General features: G+C 45.6%; 1 protein-coding gene across 8 annotated transcripts in view; it reads right to left on the bottom strand.

The window, feature by feature from the left end:
- Positions 1-20,395, bottom strand: part of smarca4a (SWI/SNF related, matrix associated, actin dependent regulator of chromatin, subfamily a, member 4a) — a 105,378-nt gene that overhangs the window by 55,495 nt on the left and 29,488 nt on the right. For 6 of the 8 annotated variants that reach the window (XM_068021084.1, XM_068021080.1, XM_068021086.1 and 3 more), the window contains 4 exons: positions 8,184-8,441; positions 5,893-6,025; positions 4,497-4,871; positions 2,268-2,366 (listed from right to left, as the gene is read on the bottom strand). In XM_068021084.1, the coding sequence (XP_067877185.1) occupies positions 2,268-2,366; positions 4,497-4,871; positions 5,893-6,025; positions 8,184-8,405 (829 nt within the window). In that variant the 5' untranslated portion in view covers positions 8,406-8,441. The remainder of the gene's footprint in view (positions 1-2,267; positions 2,367-4,496; positions 4,872-5,892; positions 6,026-8,183; positions 8,442-20,395) is intronic. The other 2 variants (XM_068021081.1, XM_068021083.1) reach the window with 1 other exon arrangement.

Here is a 20,395-nt window from a genome sequence, read left to right as displayed (position 1 = left end):
TTCAAAAGACAGCATCTCTGACAGTGTAGCACTCCCTCAGTACTGCACTGTGAGCATCAGCCTAGATTTTTTGCCCAAGTCTCGAGAGGGGGGCTTGAACCCCAACCTTATGATTCAGAGGCAAGAGTGCTACCTGCTGAGCCACAGCTGACACATTCACAAAGATTAAAATCCAGTGGCATTCCGAAGAAGTATTTTGTTTTCAGAAGAGCCAACCCATGGGTGAGCCTATGTGATAATAAGAAAGTTGATGTGAATATTTTTGAAAAACTGTGCCTGCAAAGACAAATGACAGCCTGTACATCATTGACACAGGAGACGAAAAGGTCTGCTCCATGGCGAAGGAAACTTGGTGCATCTGCAAATCAACCTAATTCTACACTGCCTGTCTGCATGGTTTAGGTGGATATTAAAGATCCTATCGCCTTAATCAGAGAAGAAAATCATACACTGTCTTGGCCAACACTCCTCCCTTAACTAACGCCACCAAAACAGATTAACTGGTTCTTTCTGTTTGTGGAATCTTACTGTATGCAAAATGGCTGCTGTGCTCCTCTACAGAACACAGTTCCTGGGCTATATTGTAATTCATTGAGTTTGAAGTGCTCTGGAATGTTTTCTGAGAGCTGTGAAAAGGCACCACATAAACGTACAGCTTTCTTTCCATCTCAAAAGACCTACATTTTACTCATATTACTCTCAATGGAAGGAAGCAATCAAACCCCACAGATTGCTCTTCCCGTTGATACCAAGATCATTAGGAAACACTTCTTAGTTCAAAATGTCACGTGACTCCTTACTTTGTGTTTTGAGGTTAGCAATAAAAACCACATCACAGCATTTCTGTCAAGGGAAGATGAACCTGTTTCTGACTCCTACATATTGGCTCTTTGGAAATTATATCAGGTCGTTTATCTCACGTCAAATGTCAAGGGCCGAATGGAGGCATTTCTTGATCTTTAACTAACTCACCTCCAGCCCTGGCCCCTTTTTCTCGCAATCTTTCTGATCAATTATAAAGCAACATTACTCCAGTCAGTTCTTACAAAGGAACAGGAGAAGGCAATTCAACCCCTCGAGCCTGCTCTGTCATTCAATTAGATCATGGCTGATCTAATCCTCAACTTCATGTGCTGCCTTTGCTCCATATCCCTTGATAACCTTACCCAATCTCAGGCTTAAAAGCTCCAACTGTCCCCCCAGCATGCACAGCCTTTTGGGAGGAAAGAGAGTTCCAGGTTTCTTTCACCTTTAGTGTGAAAGAAGTGCTTCCTGATTTCGCTCCTGAATGGCCTAAGCTCTAATTTTAAGATTCTGTGCCTTTCTTCTTGATTCCTCCTCCAGAGGAAATAGTTTCTGCATATCTCCCCTATTGAATCCTTTTAACATTTTAAATTTCTCGATCAGATCACACGTCAATCTTCTATACCCAAGGGAATACAAGCTAAGTTCAGGGATGAGGAACTTCAGTTATGAAAATAGATGGGAGAAATTAGGACTCTTTTCATTGGAGAAGAGAAGGCTGATAGAGGTATTCAAAATCATGAGGGGTCTGGACAGAGTAGATAGGAGAAACTGTTCCCACTCCTGAAAGGATCAAGAACAAGAGGGCTCAGATTTAAAGTACTTGGTAAGAGAAGCAAAAGTGACATGAGGAAAAACTTTTTTACGCAGCAAGTGGTTAAGGTCTGCAATGCACTTCCTTAGAGTGTGTTGAAGGTAGGTTCAACTGAAGCATTCAAAAGAGAATTAGACTGTTATATGAAAAGAAAGAATGTGCAGGGTTACGGGGAAAAGGCGAGGGAATGGAACTGAGTGAAGTGCTCTTTGAGAGCAGGTGCAGACACAATGGGCCGAATGGCCTCCTTCTGCACTGTAACAATTCTGTGATTCTAAGTTTATGCAACCTGTCCTCATAGTTCAACCCTTCGAAGGTGCTAATTTGAACTGTCCACTCTTGTATCTCCAAAGACCTCCCCTCTTATACTTTCTTCCTCCTCACTACGTCGAAATCAAACTCATTGCACCATCTCTAACTCAATCCATTGCAGGACCTGAGAAATGGTGGAATTATTCACAGTCCTCAGTCTGCCCTTCCTCCCATTGGAACACAAGCTCGGTGGGGGGGGGGGGGGGGGTGCGGGGTCACACAATCGCTGTTTGCTGTTCTATCTAGTCTTCACTTTTACTATCGGTGCTGTCCTGCACTACAAGCCTTGGCCATTCAACTGAGTTTCTTGACAATTTCAAACAGCAAAGAGCCTTACCTTCTGGCCAGGGTTTCGAGGGGCCACCAGGAGGCTGGCTGGGCATTCCCTGATTGACTCCAGCAGATCCTGGAGGCATCATGTTGGATCCTCCCATACCTGTAAAATAGGGGTGAGGGGAGAAAGTCAAATGGGTCCAATGGCACAGGTGGGGATGATTTTAGAATTAGAAATAATGACAAACAATGGAAGCTCGTGTGAGTACCAATACTTTGGCAGGTCCTGCATATGACCAATTCCCTCAGCTAAGACATTTTTCTAGCTCTTCCTTTACCAGCCCCTCCCAGAGCACACATCTTCCTGAGACAGTGGAGCCAGGCTACCAGAAAGCGACAAAGCTGCCAGAAAGACATGATAACTGTTTGGTGATAATGCTCCCTCTGATTCTTCTCTCCCTTCACCCCTGCACAGACAGAAACCTGGGAGCTCCTCAGCATCCCCAGCAGAACCGAGAACTACAACTCACTACAGAGGAAATCACGCTACCACGCTGCCACATGTAGGTGCTCCAGAACCTAATGCTCTAGCATCTGGTGCCCCAACACACTGATGCTCCTGTAACCTGTATTCCAATGTGCCGGTGCCCTAATATATTGGTGCCCCAGTACCCAGTGTTCCAGTACCCCATTGTACTGGTGCCCCAGTACCATGTCCTGGTGCACTCATACACCAATTCGCAGTACCGCAGTACCCTGTGCTCAATGTATGGTGCCTCTACCAACTAGAAGGACAAGGGCAGCAAATGCATGGGAACACCACCACCTGCAAGTTCCCCTCCAAGTCACACACCATCCTGACTTGGAACTATGTCGCCGTTCCTTCACTGTCGCTGGGTCAAAATCCTGGAACTCCCTTCCCAACAGCACTGTGGGTGTACCTACCCCACATTGACTGCAGCGGTTCAAGAAGGCAGCTCACCACCACCTTCTCAAGGGCAATAAGGGATGGGCAATAAATGCTGGACTGGCCAGCGACGCCCACATCCCATGAATGAATACAAAAAACACATTCCATACAGACTGCAAGCCAGGGGGACGAGAAGTGAGAACGAGGGAGAAAGGAGGCAATTTAGTAAATAATGCAGGATACACAAAAGGTTCCAAGGTGCGTGTGTTAATATACAACAAGCATCAGTTTCAAAATTAACCTCAGTTTTGTCTCCAACAGGCACAATGTCACATGATCATCCGCACAATTGAAAATAAACTCAGAAAACACTAGGAACATAGGAACAAGAGCAGGCCATTTAGCCCTTAAGCCTGTTCTGCCATTTAATTAGATCATGGCCGATCTGCGACCTAACTGCATATGCCCACCTTTGCCCCATTTCTCTTAATACCTTTGGTTAACAGAAATCTATGAATTGCAGATTTAAAATTAACAACTGACCTAGTATCAACTGCTGTTTGAGGAAGAGAGTTCCAAACTTCTACCACCCTTTGTGTGTAGATGTCTGTCCTAAATTCACTCCTGAAAGGTCTGGCTCTAATTTTTAGGCCACATCCCTAGTCCTAGACTCCCCAACTAGCGGAAGTAGTTTCTCTCTATCTACCCTATCTGTTCTTAATATCACCAAGAGATTCCTCATGATGTCTGTAGAGTTAATGGGGACTGTCAGGCTTTAGTTTGCATAGAGCAATAAAACATAGGAGGAGGTCATTTGGCCCATTATGCTTTCGCCAGCTCTTTGAATGAGCTAACCAATTAGTCCCACTCCCCTGTCCTTTCCCCACAGCCCAGCAAATTTCCCCCTTCAAGTATTTATCCAATTCTCTTTTGAAAGTTACCATTGAATCTGCTTCCGTTGTCCTATCAGGCAGCACATTCCAGATCATAACAACTCACTGGGTAAAAAATATTCTCATCTTCTTCTGGTTCTTTTGCCAATTATCTCAGATCTGTGTTCTCTGGTTACTGACCCGCCTGCCAGTGGAAACTGTTTCTCCTTATTTACTCTAACAAAACCCCTCATCATTTTTTATTGTAGCTTCTATAGCGAAGGGTTTTGATAGATATATATATTTTGCATGCAGTGCTAGATATCGCAGTTCATTAAATACTTGGTAGATGAGATCCTGGTGTGTTTGAGAGACAGAAGCACAATTGTCTTCCTGTGCAGTTGCTGGCGTGAGAGTTTCTGCTTTATACTGGAGCTTGGCTCGCTTGTCAACACAAACAATCAATGCAAGTTAAGAGTGCGATCTGTCAAGTAATAGAAGAGGTAGGTACCGAGTGGCCTGTTGTAGTTCCCAGGTGGCGGGCCCGAAGCCGCTCCAGCACCAGGGTTGGAGGGTGGAGGTAGTGACGACATCTGCTGCTGCATTCCTGGTGGGGGTCTCTTCCCTTGGACAGCCAGCTGCAGGTGGTCTGGGATGGGCTGGCCTCTTGCCAGCATCTTGTATGCCATGATCTGCGCTCGCAGCTGATGCAGCTGCCCCTGGTTGAAAGGAGAGGGTCCTCGGTTTTGCTGCCCCAGGGTCTGGGGGTCCCCACCGTCCATAGGAACGCCTCCCGGTCCAGAAGGCATAGGGGGTCCTGAAGGAGGGCCGTTAGCAGGTACAGGACTTGGGGCATGCTCAGCGCCTCCCAGAGGAGAAGGGTAACCTGCAATTGAAGAGTTGTTACAGGTTAATTTTTTTCTTTCTGCTAACTAAACAGGAGCAACTTGCATTTATATTTCACTTTTAACATAATAAAACGGCCCAATGAGCTTCACAAGAGCATTATCAAACAAAATTAGATACTGAGTCACATAAGGAGATATTAGGGAAGATGACCAAAAGCATTTAAAAGAGCATTTTAATGGAGAAAAGGGAGATAGAGAGTTAGAGAGGTTACAGAGGGAATTCCAGAGTTTACAGCTACACAGCTGAAGGCAAGGCCAACAATGATTGGCAATGAAAATTGGGATGCGCAAGAGTATTGGAGGAGCGCACAGATCTCAGAGGGTCGTAGACAATGTTCCCTCTAAGCTGCATGGGTGCATGGCTGCAGAACAATTGTGAAGGTACTGCACAGGCAGCTCACAAACTGTCCACTTCAGGATACCGCATGTGCACAGCCATGCACATTGAAATATACAGGCCGCACACAATAAAGAAAATCTAGGGAGATCATTGCTATAGAGCTGGAGGAGGTGACAAAGATAGGGTCCGGGGTGGGGGGGGGGGTGGGGAGTGGGTGGTGGCGGTGGGGGCGAGTGCGAGGTCATCGTGGGATTTGAAAACAAGAGTGAAAATTTTAAAATTCAGGCACTGCTTAATCTGGAATCAATGCAGGTCAGCAAGCACAGCATGGGCGGGGGGAAGGGGGGGTGGTGATGGGTGGGATTTGGTGTGAGTTGAGATACAGGCAGCAGAGTTCCCTGCATAGGAAGGAATGAAAGTAAAATCAGATAGAGGGTGAATCCCTCCAGATGGCAATCCCATGACTCCAAGCAGAGGTCACTGAGTGCTACTGACAGATGCTAGCAGCAGAATGCTGGTCAGTCATTTTTTTTAATGGGTCAGGGTACAGTAAAGAAGAAGCCTGAAGACAAGAGGTACCAAAAAAAATTATTTGCAATCAAATTGTTCTTCTTATTAAAACAAAACAATAAGCTTTGCATTGAAGCAAAGCCTGTTACCTTGAGAATGCTGGTCCATGGGGCTGGGTGGTGGTCCCATGCCACTGTGTCCACCTGACCTCATGCCAATAGATTTCATCTGACTGTAGCGCGGGTCTTCGGGCATCACCTTTTCATGCATCGATTCCATTGCCTGCAAAGAGAAAAGATGTTGAAGGCAGCGTTCCCCTTCAGCTGGCAGAGAGCTGCAATTACACAGCTCGTACCCGTGATTGTGCAATCCATTAATGTCACAGTCTTCTGGCGTTCTGTGGACCGAGGCTCTTAGGGAAACAGATGCAATGGGACAGTGTTGGGGGGGGGGGGGGGGGGGCGGTGGGAGAGGGGGGGGCTTTAGCTGTGCTTAACCCAGCAGTCCAGGCACTGAGCTGTAGCAGGTGCCTTGAAGGTCTCAGCTTTACAAATGGCTGGTAAGAACGGCACAGTACTTGCACAGGATGGGTTAAAACGAGGGGAGCTGCTGAAATCAGGAGTGAAGGTGCAACTGACAAGCTTCCTATGGAACCAGCCCCTCAGCAGCCTGCAGCTGCTGATTACCACAAAGAATCCTGCTTACAGCACATGGATTCGAAGAAGGTTCAGCAGAAATGTCAAAGTCAGCCTTTCAAGCGCCAGTTACAGAGTGCTAAGGAGCAAAATGCAGCCAGAACTTAACTGTTTAATGCCATTTAAACATAAAGAAATGCAGTAACTGCACCAGACATTAGGAACCATGCAAAATGAGAGCGAGCAATATAACTAAAGTGGTATGGTAACAGATATTGTTTTACAGAGAGGCATGGCAGATTAGAGTGTTATACAAAGGGGTGTGGTATATTATGGCAATACATAGAGCTGTGTGGTATATTAGGGTGTTAAAGAGAGGAAACTGATATAGATTAGGGTGCTATTCAGAGGGATGTGATATATCAGGGTTCCATACAGAGGGGTGTGATAGTTCAGGGTGTTATACAGAGGGAACTGATGCATATCAGAGCTGTTTTGTATATAAGGGTGTGAATCAAGAGTGTTGTGGTATATAGGGCTTTATAGAAATATTATGCAAAGAGGCATCATATTGTAGAGGGTGGAAGTGGTGGGTCAGAGGTTATACAGTATAGGAAATTGGTGCATGAGATAGTGTTTAAGAGGGATTGGGTGCAAGAAGTGTAATAAGGGGCGTTGCATTCAGATTATTACACTGTGATGCCCTGTATCAGAAGTTGCTAATAGATAGATATATCTAAAATCTAACTAACTTTGTCCAATTTCAAAAGATACAAAATTCATAGAATATTACAACACAGAAGGTGGCTATTCGGCCCATCATGCCTGTGCCAGTGCTTTGAAAGAGCTATCCAATTAGTCTCACTTCCCTGCTCTTTCCCCATAGCCCTGCAATTGTTTTCCTTTTCAACTATTTATCCACTTCCCTTTTTAAAGTTACTACTGAATCTGCTTCCACCGTCCTTTCAGGCAGCGCATTCCAGATCACAACAACTTGCTGCTTTAAATAAAATTTCCTCGGCTATGCCCTCTGTGTTTTTCAGCAAGGATTGATTGGGGCATCAGTGCTGACACCTGTGCAGCAGCCAGGCGGGGTCATGTCACCTATCACCATCTTAAAAAGCTCCTCCCTTCACATGGTGCATTAGCAAAAGCCACTTTATTGGGCTGCCAGGACCAAACTGACAATGTTTTCCTACCAAGAAACCTTAGGAACAGATTAGAAATATAGTGCAAAGTAACTTGAAAAAGTAGGAGAACAATTGTGGGTGGGTGTAGTCAGGCTTGGCTTTTAAAAGTCTGCAGGCTGTGAGAGGAAGACTGAGGGAGGTGAGGCATTCCAGAGTTTGGTGTCTTGGAGACAGTGTGATGAGTTTCAATTTCAACATAGGTGGATTCAGGGAGGAGGGTCCAGGATGTGTATTTGAAACATAGGAGGATCAGGAAAGAAAGTTGAGAAGAGCAATGGCTGTTAACCCTTTTTCTAAAAGAGAGGGTTCAGGGACTCAGATAAAATAGAGGGCAGGGTATAGAGCAGGGAGTGGCACTAATTGGATAGCTATTTCAAGGAGCTGGCATGGGCATAATGGGTCAAATGGCCTCGTCTGTGCTGTATGATTCTATGAAAGTCTGAACAGGAATGTTGGAGCTAGTTTACCGAGCCAAACAAACAATAGCAGAAATCACAAGTCTATCGTCATTGGTGTTTCTTCTTTGCTTCAAAACACATTTTTAAGATTACTTTTTAACACACATTACAGTTTCATCACAAGTAAAGATTTTCACTCAAATTTACACCATATTACCTTATGAAGTTGATGTATGCTTTCTGCAGGGTAACCTCCAGGCCCCTGTGGAGTCATGGAATGACCTGCAGATGGGGGACCTGGGCTTGGTCCCATCATACTGTGTGCAGATCCAGGCGAGGGTCCAGGACTGGGGCCTAGCATCGATCCAGGAGAAGGTCCAGGTCCTGGTGAGGGGCCTGGGCGAGGTGTGCCTCCCATTGGAGGATCGGGAGTTGACATCTTTCAGTGGTGCTCTTTGACAATTGGCCGTCTACCCTTCAATAAAAAGATACAGATTACATGATGCATTTACTTCTAACCTTGCCTGCTGTGCCTTGGCTTGAGTGTCTGAATGATTGATTTGAAGACTCTGAATTCTAATAGGGGAGTTCTCACCAGTGTCCTAACCAATATTTATCCCTCCTGGAGAAGAGAAGGTGAAGGGATTTGATAGAAGTGTTTAAAATCATGAAGGGTTTTCATAGAGTAAATAAAGAGGAACAGTTTCCAATAGCTGAAGGGTCAATAACCAGAGATCACAGATTAAAAGAGATTGGCGAAAGAACCAGAGGTGATGTGAGGCAAAACATTTTTAAGGAACAAGTGGTTAGGATTTGGAGCGTACTGCCTGACAGTGTGGTGGATAGATGGAGGCAGATTCAACAGTAGCTTTCAAAAGGGAATTGGATAAATACATGGAGAAACAAATTGCAGGGATATGGGAAAAGAGCAAGGGAATGGTACTAACTGGGTTGCTTTCCAAAAGAGCTGGTGCAGATCTGATGGGCTGAATGGCCGCCTCCTGTGCTGTACTATTCAATGAACTGAAATCATTGAAACAGATGATTTGGCCACTATCACGTTGCTGTTTGTGGGAGCTTGCTGTGTGCAAATTGGCTGCCACGTTCCCCTCAGATGTGACAACACTTCAAAAGGACTTCATTGACTGTAAAGTGCTATGGGACATCTTGAGGTTATGAAAAGCGCTATATGAATGCACATTCTTTTTTTCTTCTTTTTCTAGGAATGTTTGATCTGTTGATCAGTGGTCAGTTGAGAATTGCCCACCATTTTCCTCCTGCTGCTTTGCAGAGTCTTGTGTGAAGCATGGCACTTCAGCTTAATAGAAATGAACAGAGTCTTGACTGCCCCGTTAGAACTTGGTGATCACGAAAAAAAACTTCACATCCAAGACTGGAGGCTCTGACAGACACAAATAGTTTGAACAATGCCATTCCAGTGTACAAAAATAAAGGAGGATAAGAAATGCTGTCATACTGACCTCCCTTGACATTTTATTCTCTTGGTTCATTTGTGATGTACCCTCATGGTGGAATAGCCACTCACTGTCAATCCGCATGACGAATGACCAATTAGGGAAGGCACCACAGCCAACCGTAAAACCATGCATCAGCAGAACTGTATTCGACTGGAACAGTGATAATAGTGGAATTGTACCTGAGTGGACGGTCACCCTAGTGTCACCCAGCATGTTGCAACAACAATAACCTGCATTCATATAGCACCTTTAACACAGCAAAATATCGCAGCAGTAATCAGACAAAAATTGATTCCTTCAAGCGAAATGGGGTCAGGAGAGCAGGGGGAAGAAAAAGGTTTTAAATGGTCAAATGTGACAGAAACTATGTGCATTTCGAAAGGACTGTCATCACTTCTGAACGCTTCAATTATTCAACCATACATGCAGTCATTAGCTCTCAGACGAATACATTACTGTGGAAGATTAGTTTCTAATTCTGTGACTGTCGGGTGAAGTTAGACAGGGTACTGATTATACTCAGTGTGCTGAAAGCATGCAATAATTGGGGAGAAGCATTGTTCTGGGATCAGGATGTGATAGGGGCCTGAGTGGGAAGTGATTTATTGCACTGTAACTCTACATAATGGGAGAGAATGGGAAGTGATTTGGTAGATTGGAATTCAGTGATTAGATTAGGTGCGTGCTGATGTGGAGCAAACTGTACACTGCTTGGCCTGAATTGAAACTGACATGTGAGTTGCCAGGCAAATACACTTCAGGCAGCATTAGTATCTCGTTGACAATCATTATCAAAGGGAGGGCAGGCCAGCGAATCTTGGGAAGGTTTCTGCTAAATGCAACCAGCAACCAATATCCAGCCTGACTTGAGTTAGGATTGAGGAAGGAATATGAGGAGCCCACCAACCCCAAGGCAGTGCTGAGCTTATAGCAAGGTGGGAGGTTAGTAGGATCTTAACTGGGGCACTGTAGGTGGGAGTGGAGGAGGAGCTAAAATGGGCTTCAACATCCCAGTGCAGGGAAAGGCAAGATCAATCAAGTTTTCCATTGACAATCACTTTCTGGGTGATTCCTATTCGTAACTGCTGGCATATAGCCATGATAGGAAAACAGGAATATTAGAACAGGAGTTGGCTGTTTGGTCCATTGAGCCTGCCCAGTCATTTTATTAGCCCTGGCGGCACTATTAATCTCTTTAATCCCAATTTCCCTTTCATTCAGGTCTCTTTATATCCTTATTTCCCAAGTAAGTGACTGGTGAGGACAGGATTGGGTTCAGTGGTGATGCCTCTCATGGCCTAATGGTCCGTGGACACCTGCTGTCTAGGCTCACACATGAAGAATGGCCATTTGAGCATCCATGAAGCTGTAACCCAAGTGGAGTCAGAATCTTCAAGAGATGGGAAACTGTAACCCAGGGAGAGTTAGTGCCATGAATGTGTCAGCTGTGCCTCAGTTGGTAGCACTCTCGGCTCTTTGTCAGAAGCGGGACCTTATCAAAAGCCTTGCTGAAGTCTATGTAGACTACATCAACTGCTTTACCCTCATCTACACATCTAGTCACCTCCTCGAAAAAATCAATCAAATTTGTTCCACACGATCTCCCCCTGACAAAGCCATGCTGACTATCCCTGATTAATCCCTGCCTTTCCAAGTGGAGATTAATCCTGTCTCTCAGAATTTTTTTCAGTAATTTCCCTACCACTGACGTTAGACTCACTGGCCTGTAATTACTTGATTTATCCCTGCTACCATTCTCAAATAATGGTACCACATTCGCTGTCCTCCAATCCTCTGGTACCTCTCCTGTGGCCAGAGAGGATCTGAAAATTTGTGTCAGAGTCCCCGTATCTCCTCCCTTGCCTCACATAGCAGCCTGGGATACATCTCATCTGGGCCTGGGGATATATCCACCTTTAAGTCCGCTAATACAGCCAATACTTCCTCCTTTTCAATGTTAATTTGATCAAGTATATTACAATCCCCTTCCCTGATCACTACACCTACATGGTCCCTCTCTATAGTGAACACAGATGAAAAGTAATCATTCAAAACCTCACCTATGTCCTTCGGCTCCACATACACATTGCTTCTTTGATCCCTAATGAGCCCCACTTTTTCCCTGGTTATCCTCTTACCCCTAACATACTTATAAAACGCCTTAGGATTTTCCTTTATCGTCTGCCAGTGATTTTTCATGCCCCCTTTTCGCTATCCTAATCACTTCTGGAGACCAACAACAGGTTTTGTGGTATTGACGAGATCTGCACAGCCTAACCCATACATTTGTGTTCTCTCATGCAGGTTGCCTCCACAGCAGACTCAGCCAGAAGGAGGCCAGACGTCTGCCTCTGAGGAGGAGGAGCACTCAGAGGATGCATGGTGCCGTGGCTCTCCTGCATCTTTCACCACACAGATACTTTTTTAAGTACTTCCCTACACTTTCTATACTCCTCTAGGGCCTCCACTGTTTTCAGCATTCTGAATCTGCCATACGCCTTCTTTTTTCTCCTTATCTAATCCACTATATCCCTTGACATCCAGGGTTCCCTTGACCTGTTGGTCCTACTCTTCACCTTTACGGGAACGTGCTGCACCTGAACCCTCACAATTTCCTTTCTAAATGACTCCCACTGGTCTGATGTAGACTTTCCTATAAGAAGCTGCTCCCAGTTCACTTTGGCCAGCTCCTGTTTTATCATATTGAAATCTGCCTTCCCACAATTTAGTACTCTTATTTCCGGGCCCTCTATGTCCTTTTCCATAACAACCTTAAATCTTACAGAGTTATGGTCACTATCCCCGAAATGCTCCCCCACTGACACTTCTACCACTGGTCCAGCTTTATTCCCTAGGATTAAGTCCAGTACCGCTCCTCCTCTTGTAGGACTCTCGACGTGCTGGCTCAAAAAGCTCTCCTGAATGCACTTGAGGAATTCCGCCCTCTTTAAACTTTTTGCACTGATACTATCCCCTCTAACATAGGGGAAGTTGAAATCCCCTACTATTATTACTCTATTATTGCACCTCTCTGAGATTTGCCTACATATCTGCTCCTCTACCACTGCCTGACTGTTTGGAGGCCTGTAGTACACTCCCAGCCAAGTAATAGCCCCCTTTTTGTTTTTAAGTTCTACTCATATGGCCTCATTAGAGGAACCTTCCAACATATCATCCCTCCTTACTGCAGTAATTGTCTCTTTAATCAACAGTGCAATGCCACCTCCTCTTTTACCCCCTCCCCTATCATGTCTGAAGATTCTATACCCTGGGATATTAAGCTGCCAGTCCTGCCCTTCCCTCAACCATGTCTCAGTAATAGCAATAATATCATATTCCCATGTGTTAATCAATGCCGTCAATTCATCTGCCTTACTAGTAAGACTCCTTACATGAAAATAGATACAATCCAGCCTTGCATTATTTGCCTGAGCCTTAACAGATCTACATTTACTCTGACCTCTGGACTGACTTAGCTTCACATTTATATTTGATTGTACATTACTCCCTACTGTGCTTCCACTCTGTATCCCCCCCAACAGCACTAGCAAACCTCCCAGCAAGGACACTCCAGGACTTGAACACAAAAATCCAGGCTGAAACTCCAGTGCAGTACTGAGGGAATGCTGCACTGTCAGAGTTGCCATCATCTGCCCTCTCACTATTTTGAAGAAAAGTAGGGGAGTTATCCCCGATGTCCTGACCAATCTTTATCCTTCAATGACATCATTTAGACAGATTATCACATTGCTGTTTGTGGGAGCTTGCTGTGTGCAAATTAGCGGCTGCGTTTCCCACATTACAACAGTGACTACACTTCAAAAGTACTTCATTGGCTGTAAAGCACTTTTGGATGCCCCATGATTGTGAATGGCGCTATATAAATGCATGTCTTTTTTTCCTTTTTAGGAATGGAGAGGTACCCCAGGGAATGTCGGGGGTGGGGATGTTGAGGTAACTTTGACTGCAATGGCATAATACAAGACAGTAAATCAGCAATTGATTGATTTTGACTGGAATAAGAATCAGGAGAGATGCAAAATGGGTTGCCGACTTGCTATTGTCCATTTTACACTACAGCAAAATGTCAAAATTACTCCAGAGTGTCTTGAGGAGAGGGGAGGAAAACTGTTGGAAAAAGAACACTAAAAAAATGAAACATAAAAGCCTGATTTGGGGGGAGTAAGGCAAGGATGAAAGATGGCAGCCTTAGAAACAGAACAATACAGAGTCTTCACATTGTACTCAGAACTCTACTGACTCAATGAGATTAACACACAGAGTCATGGAGATTACCCAGAGCTAGGACTGCTGTTCAAGTCCTTGTGAGATTGCTGTCTCCAACGGGACACTTTGGTCAGGTGAGTTAGCGAGGGATTTCCTTTTGCAAGAATATTACAGCAAGCACCAGCTCAATAATAGGACGATAAGGAACCAAAACACCTTATAAACCAGGGTAAGCAGAAAGGGTAAGGTCTTAGAAAAGCTTTAGAGACAGGACAAAAGTGAACGGTGTCAAGATCTATTATGACAGTTTTTATTTAAGGGTTTACATTAGGCATGCATATTTTATAAAGCCATTTGCTTGCGCAAGGAGCACGCCAAGGCTGCCTCATTCTGGTTCTCTAATTAGTGTAAAGTGGCACCATGGTTTAGTTGGTAGCACTGCTGCCTCAAAGTCCGACGTTTGTGGGTTCAAATCCTGCACCGAGAATCACAGAATGTAATCCACACAGGCATTACTGAAGGAATGTTGGAAAAGCTGCCCTTCAGCTAAGACGTCAAACTGAAGCCATGCCTGTCTAGCTTTGCTAGCATTATTTGAAAAAGAGCCACGTGAGCTCTGGCTATTGTTCCTCCCTCAATCAATATCACCAAAAGCAGATTAACTGGCCATTCATGTGGCAAACACCCAACAAATTGGGAGCACTGCCACCTCATGTAAGCTTGTGGGATCTTGCTAGCACAAAATGGCCATCAGGTAACTACCGATATTGTACAACATTTCAACACTGATGTACGTGAAGCACTTTGATTCGCTGCAATGGGGTGCTATATAAATGCAGAGAATGGACAGCATTTAAAACTACTCATGGAGGCCTGAGCTCCCCGCTATACTTGTTTAGAGACCGTGGGCAACCCTGGCAAGGCTGCATCTAGTGACCATTCTTAGCTGCTAAGGAGAAAGTAGTGGTGGTGGGCATTCGAGTTCACACAGAATGTGTAGGACTGGAGTCACATACAAGTCAGACTGGCTTGGGGTTGCAGGTTCCCTTCCTTGAAGGATATTGGTGAACCAGTTGGGTTTTTACTGACAAAACCCATTTATCTACCTGTAGGCTGGATCTAGGAGACTGCCATTACTGTATGCGGGGGAGAGGATGGAGACAAAATAAGGGTGTTCTAACTGCCCATCTGCCTTAATGACACCTTAAAGAAAGACGAGCAGGGAAAATATTAGAAGCTATTATTAAAGACATTATAGCAGGGCACTTAGAAAAATTGAAGGTAATCAGGCAGTCAACATGGTTTTGTGAAAAGGAAATTATGTTTAACCAATTTATTGGAGTTCTTTGAGGGAGTTGCATGTGCTGTGGATGAAGGGGAACTGGTGGATGTATTGTACTTAGATTTCCAGAAGGCATTTGATAAGGTGCCACATCAAAGGTTTTGCAGGAAATAAAAGCTCATGGTGTAGGGGGCAACATACTGGCATGGATAGAAGATTGGCTAGCTAACAGGAAACAGAGAGTAGGCATAAAGGGGTCATTTTCTGGTTGGCAAGATGTAATGAGTGGTGTGCCACAGGGATCTGTGCTGGGGCCTCAACATTTTACAATTTATATAAATGACTTAGATGAAGGGACCAAAGGTATGGTTGCTAAATTTGCTGATGACACAAAGATAGGTAGGAAAGTAGGTTGTGAAGAGGATATAGGAGGCTACAAAGGGATATAGATAGGTCAAGTAAGTGGGCAAAAATCTGGCAGATGTGGGAAATGTGGGAAAATGTGAAGTCGTCCATTTTGGCAGGAAGAATAACAAAGAGGCATATTATCTAAATGGTGAGAGATTGCGGAGCTCTGAAGTACAGAGGGATGTGGGTGTCCTAGTGCATGAATCGCAAAAGGTCAGTATGCAGGTACAGCACGTAATTAGGAAAGCTAGTAGAATGTTATCGTTTATCGCAAGGGGAATTGAATACAAAAGTAAGGAGGTTATGCTTCAGCTATACAGGGTATTGGTGAGACCACATCTGGAGTACAGTGTACCGTTTTGGTCTCCTTATTCAAGGAAGGACATAAATGCATTGGAAGCAGTTCAGAGAAGGTTTACTAGACTGATACCTGGAATGGGCGGGCTGTCTTACGAGGAAAGATTGGACAGGCTAGGCTTGTAACCGCTGGAATTTAGATGAGTAAGAGGCAACTTGACTGAAACATATAGGATTCTGAGGGGTCTTGATAGGGCGGATGTGGAAAGGATGTTTTCCCTTGTGGGAGAATCTAGAACTAGGGGTCACTGTTTAAAAATAAGGGGTCGCCCATTTAAGACAGAGATGAGGAGAAATTTTTTCTCTCAGAGGGTCGTGAGTCTTTGGCACTCTCGTTCTCAAAAGGCAGTGGAAGCAGAGTCTTTGAATATGTTTAAGGCAGAGGTAGATAGATTCTTGATAAGCAAGGGGATGAAAGGTTATCGGGGGTAGGTGGTAATGTGGAGTCGAGGTTAGAATCAGTTCAGCCATGAACTTATTGAATGGTGGAGCGGGCTCAAGGGGCCGAGTGGCCTACTCCTGCTCCTAACTTGTATGTTCATATTTATATAGTGCATTTCATGACCTCAGGATATCCTAAAGTGCTTTTCAGCCAATGAAGTACCTTTGAAGTGTAGTCACTAGCCTGAGGACGCAAGTTGCATTTAAAATGCGTACTGACTGCAAGATGCTTAGAAATGATCTGAGTGCTATCTTCACACATGGCAACTCCACCTACAAATGCAGAACTGGACAGCAAGCTGGCAAACCCTCCTCCTCACTAGGCCTCTATAGTCCAGCAACTCTTTGTCTTGATCCTTCTGATTTAATTTATGTAGGCAATTTCTATTTACTACCACTTCACCCCTGGATCCCATTCCCTCCCTCTTTTCTTGGTGGGGCGCGGGGGGAGGTGGCAAACAGACATGGAGTTACACTCCCCAATATGTGCCCCAGTGGTGGGGCCAAGAGTAGGTGAGAGCACAGAGAACCCTCCTCTCCCTAACCTACTTACCAGTGTCTCAGTGCACGGGGCACTCTTTCCCCTCACACTGCCGCCCATCCCCTCAACTGCCCCACAGTTAAATATACGAATGCATTCAGTTGAATTGCAACCTGCACAGCAAAAACAAAACCTTCCTTCTGGAGGCCTTTCTCTTTCCTTCACTCAGGCTATTCTTAGCTTTATTCCCAGCTGCAGGTTACTAATTTCAAAAAGAGCACAATGTCACAGCAACCGCAGCAAATCTACTCAAAAGACAATTAAGCCTTTTTTTTTGCAAAAGAAAAAGTGCCCTTGCGCTGTCGTGCAAGCCATCGCTGGCGGGGAGTTAGTTAACCAGTTTTCTCCTCTCTTTTTTTGAAACTAATTGTTTCAGCAATCCAATCCCGCAGAAAACATCTCCAGCTGTCACAGGAAGTGTAGGCTGTAGTTTAGCCAGTGTGGGCTGACCGAGCTTTACACTTTCCCAACGGGCGCTAAAAATACCCAGATTGTTTCACTTGCTGCCTTTGTAACGAGCTGCCATCAGGCAAGAGAATAAATGAGATTCAGAGAGAGGAATTTGCCTTTTGAACACAAATTGGTGGCCGCTCAGATGGAAATTTTAATTAAATGAACCCCAGATTCCACTCAGTAGGCTGCTTCTCACCCTCCAGCTGGTTCCTATTTTTACCCTACTCATTAAAAGTTATTCTTGCCTGTCTTTAGCTCCAATTTTTTTTATTCATTCATGGAATGTGGGTGTCGCTGGCTTCTTGAACAGCTGCAGTCCATTTGGGGTAGGGACACCCACAATGCTGTTAGGAAGGGAGTTCCAGGACTTTGACCCAGCGACAGTGAAGGAACGGCGATATAGTTCCAAGTCAAGATGGTGTGTGGCTTGGAGGGGAACTTGCAGGTGGTGACGATCCCAACTATTTGCTGCCCTTGTCTTCCTTGGTGGTAGAGGTCGCGGTTTTGGAAGGTGCTGTCTAAGGAGCCTTGGTGCGTTGCTGCAGTGCATCTTGTAGATGGTACACACTGCTGCCACTGTGTGTCGGTGGTGGTGAGAGTGAATGTTTGTGGATGGGGGGCTAATCATGTGGGCTGTTTTGTCCTGGATGGTGTCGAGCTTATTGAGTGTTGTTGGAGCTGCACCCATCCAGGCAAGTGGAGAGTATTCCATCATGTTCCTGACCTGTGCCTTGTAGATGGTGGACAGGCTTTGGGGAGTCAGAGGTGAGTTACTCGCCACAGGATTCCTCGTCTCTGACCAGCTCTTGTAGCCATGGTATTTATATGGCTACTCCAGTTCAGTTTCTGGTCAATGGTAACCCCCAGGATGTTGATAATGGGGAGTTTTGCGATGGTAATGCCATTAACGGTTAGATTCTGTCTTGTTGGAGATGGTCATTGCCTGGCACTTGTGTGGCACGAATGTTACTTGCCACTTATCAGCTCAAGCCTGGATATTGTCCAGGTCTTGTTGCATTTCTACGCAGACCGCTTCAGTATCTGAGGAGTAGCGAATGGTGCTGAACATTGTGCAATCATCAGCAAACATCCCCACTTCTGACCTTATGATTGAAGGAAGGTCATTGATGAAGCAGCTGAAGATGTTTGGGTCCAGGACACTACCCTGAGGAACTCCTGCAGTGATGTCCTGGAGCTCAGATGATTGACCTCCAACAACCACAATCATCTTCCTTTGCGCTAGGTATGATTCCAACCAGCAGAGAGTTTCCCCTGATTCCCATTGACCTCAGTTTTGCTCGGGCTCCTTGATGCCATACTCGGTCAAATGCTGCCTTGATGTCAAGGGCAGTCACTCACACCTCATCTTTTGAGTTCAGCTCTTTTGTCCATGTTTGAAGCAAGGCTGTAATGAGGTCAGGAGCTGAGTGGCCATGGCGGAACGCAAACTGAGCGTCACTGAGCAGGTTATTGCTAAGCAAGTGCTGCTTGATAGCACTGTCGACGACGCCTTCCATCACTTTACTGATGATTGAGAGTAGACTGATGGGGCGGGACTTGGCCGGGTTGGACTTTTTGTGTACAGGACTTACCTGGGCAATTTTCCACAGTGCCAGGTAGATACCAGTGTTGTAGCTGTAACATCTTGGCTAGGGGTGCGGCAAGTTCTGGAGCACAGGTCTTCAGTACTATTGCCGGTATGTTGTCAGGGCTCATAGCCTTTGCAGTATCCAGTGCCTTCTGTTGTTTCTTGATATCATGGGGAGTGAATCAAATTGACTGAAGACGGGCATTTGTGATGCTGGGGACTTCAGGAGGAGGCCGAGATGGATCATCAACTCGGCACTTGGCTGAAAATTGTTGCAAATGCTTCAGCCTTATCTTTCGCACTGATGTGCTGGGCTCCCCCATCATTGAGGATGGGGATATTTGTGGAGCCGCCTCCTCCAGTTAGTTGTTTAATTGTCCACCACCATTCACGACTGGATATAGCCGGACTGCAGAGCTTAGATCTGATCCATTGGTTATGGGATCGCTTAGCTCTGTCTATCACATGCTGCTTACGCAGTTTGGCACACAAGTAGTCCTGGCTTGTAGCTTCACCAGGTTGACACCTCATTTTGAGGCATGCCTGGTGCTGCTCCTGGCATGCCCTCCTGCACTCTTCATTGAACCAGGGTTGGTCTCCTGGCTTGATGGTAATGGTAGAGTGGGGGATATGCTGGACCATGAGGTTACAGATTGTGGTTGAATACAATTCTTCTGCTGCTGCTGATGGCCCACAGCACCTCATGGATGCCCAGTTTTGCATTGCTAGATCTATTCGAAATCTATCCCATTTAGCACAGTGGCAGTGCCACACAACACGATGGATGGAATCCTCAGTGTGAAGGCGGGACTTAGTCTCCACAAGGACTGTGCAGTAGTCACTCCTACCAATACTGTCATGGACAGATGCATCTGCCGCAGGCAGATTGGTGAGGACAAGGTCAAGCATATTTCTCCTTCTTGTTGGTTCCCTCACCACCTGCCGCAGACCCAGTCTAGCAGCTATGTCCTTTAGGACTCGGCCAGCTCGACCAGTCGTGGTGCTACCGTGCCATTCTTGGTGATGGACATTGAAGTCCCCCACCCAGTGTACATTTTGCGCCCTTGCCACCCTCAGTGCTTCCTCCAAGTGGTGTTCAACATGGAGGAGTACTGATTCATCAGTTGAGGGAAGCCTTAGGTGGTAATCAGCAGGAGGTTTCCTTGCTCATGTTTGACCTGATGCCATGAGACTACATGGGGTCCAGAGTCAATGATGCGGTCTCCCAGGGCAACTCCCTCCCAACTGTATACCACTGTGCCGCCACCTCTGCTGGGGATTGTGATGGCGGTGTCTGGGACATTGGCTGTAAAGTATGATTCCGTATGTCAGGCTGTTGCTTAAGTAGTCTGTGGGACAGCTCTCCCAACTTTGGCACAAGCCCCCAGATGTTAGTGAGGAGGACTTTACAGGGCTGGGTTTGCCGTTGTCAAGGTCGATGCTGGGTGCTCCGTCCGGTTTCATTCTTTATTGACTTCGTAACGGTTAGATACAACTGAGTGGCTTGCTAGGCCATTTCAGAGGGCATTTAAAGAGTCAACCACATTGCTGTGGGTCTGGAATCACATGTAGGCCAGCAGATTTCCTTCCCTAAAGGGGAACATTAGTGAACCAGATGGGTTTTTACATCAATTGACAATGGTTTCATCATTAG

The sequence above is a fragment of the Heterodontus francisci genome, chromosome 43, assembly GCF_036365525.1.
Source record: "Heterodontus francisci isolate sHetFra1 chromosome 43, sHetFra1.hap1, whole genome shotgun sequence".
Classification (NCBI taxonomy): Eukaryota; Metazoa; Chordata; class Chondrichthyes; order Heterodontiformes; family Heterodontidae; genus Heterodontus; species Heterodontus francisci.
This window is presented reverse-complemented; position numbering and strand designations above follow the sequence as displayed.